General features: G+C 35.6%; 1 protein-coding gene across 2 annotated transcripts; it reads right to left on the bottom strand.

The window, feature by feature from the left end:
* Positions 1 to 3992: 3992 nt before the first annotated feature.
* Positions 3993 to 8168, bottom strand: LOC107464412 (elongation factor 2). 2 transcript variants are annotated; one of them, XM_016083326.3, is made up of 4 exons: positions 8036 to 8168; positions 7322 to 7366; positions 7136 to 7223; positions 3993 to 6583 (listed from the first exon to the last, which is right to left on the bottom strand). In XM_016083326.3, the coding sequence occupies exons 2-4, from the start codon at positions 7322 to 7324 to the stop codon at positions 4143 to 4145; spliced, it is 2532 nt and encodes an 843-aa protein (XP_015938812.1). In that variant the 5' UTR covers positions 7325 to 7366; positions 8036 to 8168; the 3' UTR covers positions 3993 to 4142. The 2 variants fall into 2 exon arrangements, with proteins under 2 accessions (XP_015938812.1, XP_015938811.1); XM_016083325.3 differs by lacking the exons at positions 7322 to 7366; positions 8036 to 8168 and having other exon boundaries at positions 7136 to 7235.

Below are 8168 nucleotides of genomic sequence, written 5' to 3'. Positions count from 1 at the left end.
AGATCAGTCGAAGAATGTTGACAAAGGAATGATTGGCCAAAATAGAAAGAAGCCATGTAGGCTGAATTAGACTCACTTGCAAAACGTGAAGTCTTCGGACTTGTAGTCCGTACACCTGAAGATGTAAAACCTGTTGGATATAAGTGGGTATTTGTGAGAAAATGAAATGAGAAAAATGAAGTTGTACGCTATAAAGCCCGACTTGTGGCACAAGATTTTTCACAAAGGCTCGGTATAGATTATGAAGAAACGTATTTCCCAGTAGTGGATGCGATAACATTGCGTTATTTGGTCAGTTTATCTGCATATCATAAGCTGCATATGCATTTAATGGATGTGGTAACAGCCTATTTATATGGCTCATTAGATCGGGATATCTATATGAAAGTCCCTGAAGGACTAAAGATATCTAAACCATCCAGTGAATATTCACAAGGGTTATACTCAGTCAAATTGCAAAGATCTTTATATGGTCTAAAGCAATCTGGACGAATGTGGTATAATCATCTTACTGTGTATCTGGCCAAAAACGGATTCAAGAATGATGATATCTGTCCATGTGTTTTCATAAAGGAAACTACATCTGGGTTCATTATAATTGCTGTGTACATTGATGATTTAAATATCATTGGGACTCCTGAAGAGATTCCAATAATTATAAAAACTCTAAAAGAAGAGTTTGAGATGAAAGATCTTGGAAAGACTAAGTTTTGTCTCGGCCTGCAGATCGAGCATATAAAAAGTGGGATCTTTATTCATCAAACAACATACACAGAAAAGATCTTGAAAATATTTTATATGGATAAGTCACATCCATTAAGTACCCCAATGATCGTAAGATCTTTGGATGTGGAGAAGGATCAATTCCGTCCTAAAGAAGAAAATGAAGATATCATTGGTCCTGAAGTACCATATCTTAGTATCATTGGAGCGCTAATGTATCTTGCTAATAATACGCGACCCGATATATCATTTGCTGTGAATCTACTAGCAAGATATAGTTCCTCTCCAACCAGAAGATATTGGAGTGGAATCAAACAAATCTTTCGATATCTTCATGGGACGATTGATATGGGATTGTTTTATCCCTATGGATCCAAGTCACAATTAGTTGGCTATGCAGATGCTGGATACTTGTCTGATCCACATAAAGGGAGATCTCAAATAGGATACATGTTTACATATGGTGGAACAGCTATATCATGGAGATCCACGAAACAGACGATTGCTGCAACATCCTCTAATCATGCCGAAATACTGGCGATTCATGAAGCTAGTCGCGAGTGCTTTTGGCTGAGGAGTCTGATTCAATATATTCTGTCATCATGTGGACTGATTAATCATAAGATAGCTCCAATTGTCTTGTTTGATGATAATACAGCATGCATTGCTCAACTTAAAGGCGGATACATCAAAGGTGATAGAACTAAGCATATTTTTCCCAAATTCTTCTTCACCCATGATCTTCAAAATCAAGGGACGATTGATGTCCAACAGATCCGCTCAAGCGACAATCTGGCAGATTTATTTACAAAGTCACTCCCAAAATCCTCTTTTGAAAGATTGGTACATAAGATTGGGATGCGCGGATTTCGAGAAATTAAATGATGTCAGCAAGAGGGGGAGACTGTACTCTTTTTTCCTTGGTCAGGTTTTTTCCCATTGGGTTTTTCTTGACAAGGTTTTTAATGAGGCAGTCCCCATCACAAAGGATATTGTACTCTTTTTCCTTCACTAAGGTTTTTCCCACAGGGTTTTCCTTTAGTAAGGTTTTAATGAGGCAATAATCCTAAATGAACATTCAAGGGGGAGTGTTATGATAAGTATGAATGTCCATCAAGTTAACGTTGGGCTGTGCAATATTAAATATTGCGGTGCTTTGTTTCTCCATGGTAGACTTTATATTAATGAAGTTTGAAAAGGGGAATGTTGGACAAGTATAAATAGGGCATGAGTTTGTGATATACGGACACACACAAACAAGTAATAATAAATCAATTCTCTCTTTATGTTGCAATCAAATGCTCTTCTCTTTATATTTCTACTATAATTCTTTCTCTTCTTTTATTTTATAAGTATTTTAAATACTCTTTTCTATTACTCTTTACATATAATATTAATAACAATATTAGTCATCTTTATTATATTGAGATAGTAATTGTAGTACTAGAGTCTTCTATTTATACTTCTTTATTTGATATTTATTTTACAACAACTTATACTTTTAGATAATTTTAAAATGATAAAAATAATCCTTATACAATTAAGATTGTTTTGTTAAATTAGAAAAAAGAAATTTAAATTTAGTTTTAATAGGTCTACGTACAATATTTAGTATTAATTTCGAATGGTAAGAGCTCTTTTAGAATTAAATTGTTTAAATAAACTAACTATAGAAAATAAAATTTTAATTTTAATTTAAAATACTTAAATATTGTATTAGTTACTTTTAAAAAGATATAAATATATTTTATTAAGACGAATGACAAATTTATAAATTTGAACAACTAATTTAACAATAAATTATATAATGGTTGGCTATAATATTTAGTGTCTAAAAAAACTTTTTTTCAATAATTTTAATTTTTAATAAATTTTAATCTTTTCTTCGATAATTTTAATTTTTTACGATAAATAATTACTTAATTTATTTTTTAATTTTGCTCTTAATAAAAAATAAAGTTAAAAAAATAATGTGATTAAAAATAAAATTTAAAAAATAATTGAATAATTATCTACCGTAAAAATTTGATATTATTGAATATTAAAATTAAAAATAAAGTTTAACTAAATTAAACATTAAAAAATTTCGATGCATTAGAGACAAAAGGTATAATTTATACTTCACTATATATGTATCATTTTTTTCTTTTTCGCAAAGAAAGAAAGAAAGCATAAGACTAAGAGGGATCCCTCACAAGAGGAATACCATTATAATCAAAGTCCAAAGCTATCGTAATGTCGGGGAAATGTCAAAGACATGCATTTCAAGAAGGAGGTCTTGTCTTGACCATTATATACTTGTTAATGTTTGTAAAAATATATATTGTTATTTCTAAATTTAAGATATATATCATTTATAATAAAGGGTATTTAAAAAAATTGTATACCAAATATTTTTTAATCTCCCTTGTATATTTTTTTCCAATCTCCATAATAGATAATAATAGAAATATAATTGTTGTAAATTAAGCGAACAATTTGTTGACCAAAGACTAGCTGATTGAGGAAGGAGACATATTCAATATTTGAATGTATAATAGAGTGGGCGACATGGATTGAAACATGTCTGACGTCTAACTTACTAATGATTCCAATCAATTTTTTTATAAGTTGTCGTAAATCATAATTAACACTATCTAGAATGCGCACACTTCCCACCTCTAAAATACATTCATATGTTATTAAGCTGATTCTATCACTAATCGGATAATATTAATTGCATTTTGTTCCATCAAATTATCAAAATCTTGAACATGATGAAAAATGAAAACGGTTTCGTTATTTGATGTGTCTCGAAATATGACTTGTTTCAATAGATTGATCTTCGAAGAATCGTCCGAAGAACTCGAGGATAATAATGTAAAAATATACGTGTTTTGGATTCTTTTTAGAAAGATTAAAAGAAATAAGCTGCATACTTGTGGTAATAAGTTAACAAAACTTGTTTATGAAAACATAACATAATCTCTTGAAAATTATACCAAAGAATGGTACTTTCTACGAAAATAACATAAACCTCAACGGTTTGAAGATAAATTTGGAGTTTCACTTCCCTAAACAACATAATATCTATTCGTGAAACCATAAACACATCCCTATATAAAATTACTTTCATCAATAAATTCTGACTATTTCTCGATCCTAAAAAGGAAAAATCCAAATATTCCATGTTCGGCTATCAGTCACCAACACGAGCAAAAAAATTGCACGACTACTGGAAGGCATTGTTTAAGCAAAATTCATAAAAAGTAATATGACAAGCATCAATATAATCATAGACCAATATTCATCGATGCAGAGACAAATAATTCAAGTACAACAATCTCCGGATCAAAACCAGAATAACAAAACTTAAGATAACAGTTTTTTCATAGTTAGAAATTCAACTAAGGCCACAAAATAGAATGGCAGAAAACAATTTAAAGCTTGTCCTCGTACTCGGAGAGGGGGGTCATTTGCTCCTTCAAACCTTTCCTCTTGCGGATATCCATGACCAGTTGTGAAGCTTGGGATCCGGACTCCAATGGATCAGAAGACATCATGTCCCAATGATCAAAGACACATTGTGGGAAAGCTTGACCAGAAGTTGCAGCTCTCAAGGTGCTGGAGAATCCGAAGGACTCAATAACAGGGAGGTAGGCCTTGATATTGTAGAGCGGGGTACCAGGCCTCTGCATTTCCTCAAACACATGTCCACGCTTCTGGTTCAGAACACTGTAAATACCGCCAAGAGCTTGTTCAGGAGCTTGGATTTCAACCAAGTAGACAGGCTCAAGAAGCCTGGGCTTGGCGGTCAACTGGGAAGCATAGAAGACTCTCCTGGCAGTAGGAATAATCTGACCACCACCTCTATGGATAGCATCAGCATGAAGGACAACATCACAGACTTCAAAGCAGATAGCTCTCATGTTTTCTTCGGCCAGAGCACCTTCCTTTGAAGCCCACTGGAAGCCTGCAACCACGGAGTCCTTGATTTCATTCAAGTACTGGACTCCCTTACACATATCAACCACCATGTTGGGTCCAGTGGTTTCAGGGCCAAAACACCAGATTTTCTTGGCAAGATCCTTGTCCCAACCATACTCTTCAGACAAGATCTTGGAGCGGACTTTGGGATCATCTCTTGGTCCAATCTTGCCATCATCAATGGCCTCTGCAAGACCATCCTCCATTGGCCTAGCTTCCATATAGAGACGGTTGTGCTTGTTGGGTGACTTGCTCATGACAGTGCGGCATGACCTCTCCAGAACAGTCTCACGGAAAGACACAACAGGGTCAGACTTGATGATCTCAGCTCCTCCCATGAAATCTTCTTGCAAGTCCTTCAAGCAAATTTCTAAATGAAGCTCACCGGCACCAGCAACAATGTGCTCTCCTGACTCCTCAATAGTACAGAGAACCATAGGATCTGATTTGGCCAACCTCTTGAGACCTTCAACAAGCTTAGGAAGATCAGATGCAACCTTACACTGAACAGCAACACGCACAACAGGTGAGACAGAAAACTTCATGGCTCGGATCGGATGGGCATCCACTTCCTTCTCATTTGTCAATGTGGCATTCTTTGTGATAAATTGATCCAAACCAACCATGGCAACTGTGTTACCACAAGGAACATCCTCCACTGTTTCCTGCCTCTTTCCCATCCAAATGACAGTCCTCTGCACACTTTTCACGTACAGGTCTTTCTTCTCACCAGGAACGTAATTTGGTCCCATAATTCTGACCTTCAGACCAGTTGACACCCTCCCAGAGAAAACACGGCCGAAAGCAAAGAACCGACCCTTGTCAGATGCAGGAATCATCTTAGAGACATAAAGCATTAGAGGGCCTTCAGGATCACAGGCTCTAATTGCAGCAGCATATTGATCATCCAGGGGACCCTCATACAAATTCTCAACACGATACTTTTGGGCCTTAGCTGGAGAGGGAAGGTGAAATATCATCATTTCCAAGAGTGCAGTACTTGCTGGGAGCCAGGTTTGCATGACACGTTTCATCAATGCTTTACCCATCAAGTCCTTCTCATCAGACTTCATGGTAACTCCCAACTTCTGCAACATAGGCCAGAGTTTATCCTTCTGGTCATTCATACAAGTGTTGATTATTTGCTTGATGGGCTCATAACAGAACTGGACAAACCCACGTTTACATGTAGCACTACCAGTGTTCTTGCTGGTCCATTTCTTTGTAGCAGGATCAAAGAAGTTTTCACCCCAGAGCCTTTCCATCATCTTTGATTCATCAACACCAAATTTTGAGGCATACATTTTTGCGAAGTTCGTCAAGGTAAAAGCCCAGCCGTGCAAACCAGCAGAGAAAGCAACTGTTCCTTTCTCTGGGTATACCTGGCAATCACCAAGCAATGGATCTTCATATGTAGCCATGATCACATTGGCATTCTCAATAACCCTTGAAAAGGTCTGGTAAGCCTCCTCTCCATCCACCTGGAGCTCCAGGAAGCATCTGTCCATCTTGTTGACAGTCAGAACAGGCCTAATCCTTTCTCCAAGGGCCTGTCGCAGCACAGTTTCAGTTTGCACACAGACACCTTCAATACAATCCACCACCACTAGAGCTCCGTCAGTAATACGGAGAGCAGCAGTAACCTCTGATGAGAAATCGACATGCCCGGGTGAATCAATGAGATTGATGAGATACTCGTTTCCTTGGCGTTCTCCCTTGTAATTCTTGAGGGCTTCATCACTCATTTCATAGTAGAGAGAGATACCAGTAGACTTGATTGTAATACCACGCTCAGCTTCATCTGCCCGGGTATCAGTCATTCGGACATCACCTGCCACTTCTTGTGCAATAATTCCAGCAGCAGCCACCAGAGAATCGGTGAGAGTTGATTTTCCTGCATTTAGTTTCAAAAGCCATATAAAAGTGTTGTTCAATTAGATAACCATAGAAGCTAATATAGTAACACAAAACATTAGAATGCAACTCTGATAAACAGGAAAAACAGTTGTAACAAAAGCATTTGTTGATGTTAAAAAAATAAATAAATAAATGCCAGGAGCATTAATAGACTGAAATAAATAATCAAAACATTTTTCTCTATCAAATATCCAACAATAAAACGTTAAAAAGTGTAACTACATATGTTTGTGTTTTGCAACAATATGTTTTAGTTAAAAACTATATTCCTTACTTTTTATAGAAAATAATATTTTAGGTAAAACAAGGCTAAAATAGAAACTCTTAGTGGTTTCCACATGAGTAATAGAATAACTTCGTAAAAAAAATGGACAAATTTCATATATCATGAAAACAACTTTTCAACTTCATCAAACTCGAAATACCAATACATGTTACATACAAATAGAGAGAACATCATGGAATCTCGAAAGTGCACTACAGAGAATGTAAACAAAACAAGGTAAACTAAAGTCTAAACAATACATACCGTGATCGACATGAGCAATCACAGACATGTTACGGATATTATGCTTGTAGTCCATAATACGACGGAGCTCTTCAGCTGTGAACTTCACCTGTAAATACATAAAAGAAATCACAAATAAGATATTAGGCAAACTCATCTGAGAAAATGAATAAACTGAACGTAAAAACACGTTAGAAATCAACTTACCATCTTGTCTAGTCTTTATTTCCACACACAGAAAATCCTTCAAAGCTGAAATACCAAAATCACCAAATCCTTAGCTAAACAGTAAGACATCAGAGGCAAAATACAAAAGAATACATTAATTTATAGAGAATGAAACATCAAAAAGAAATTAAAGGTAAACGGAAAAAGTTGATCGTTCACTGCTGCAATCTAACAAAGCATATTATACGCTTAACACAGATAAAGGAACTATCCCTAGTTTCAAACACATACGAAGAAAAAGTCATCGGTTCAAAAAGCGCGAGTAAAAATACTTTGTCAAAGGCAACATCGAAGCTCATATAGTATATCGAACCACAATCTATCACTCAAAATAGAAAAAGTAAATAAATAAGAAAAAGTATTACTAATCAAAAGAGTGAAATTACAACAACGAAACCAGATCTTGAAAACTACAGAGAGCTTATAAGAACGTCACATCGGAAAAACACGGATAACAACTGTATCAAGAGAGACAGATCTATTTAACACGCAAAACTATAATCAAAACAACTCAGAAGAGAAGAACAATAATAAGAAACTCAGAATAAATCGAGTATTGAGCTAAAAGCACAGATCTGTAGCAAACCGAAGAGAGAATAAAAAAAAGCAACAGAGAGAAACAACGTATACCGATCTGTTTGGATGAAAACAAGTAACAGAAATAATGGAGAAATTTTGAAGGGAATAACGAACCTGAAAGAGCAAAAGGAAAAGGAGGAAGAAGAAGATAGTGTGGCGGCCAAGGGTTACGGCTTGGCCTCTCTCTAAATTGGGTTGAAAATGGGAGAATACTAGAACAGTGTGAATTGTGAAGTGAGGTGTGAGG

Source organism: Arachis duranensis, chromosome 9 (genome assembly GCF_000817695.3).
Source record: "Arachis duranensis cultivar V14167 chromosome 9, aradu.V14167.gnm2.J7QH, whole genome shotgun sequence".
Lineage (NCBI taxonomy): Eukaryota > Viridiplantae > Streptophyta > Magnoliopsida > Fabales > Fabaceae > Arachis > Arachis duranensis.
Note: the sequence above shows the minus strand (reverse complement) of the source record. Positions and strands in the feature narration are given on the sequence as shown.

Coding starts and splice junctions, on each gene's coding strand:
- LOC107464412 (XM_016083325.3), bottom strand. CDS start 7,235: ATGTATTTACAGGTGAAGTTCACAGCTGAAGAGCTCCGTCGTATTATG. Junction 6,584..7,135: donor GATTGCTCATGTCGATCACG/GTATGTATTGTT, acceptor AACTAAATGCAG/GAAAATCAACTCTCACCGAT.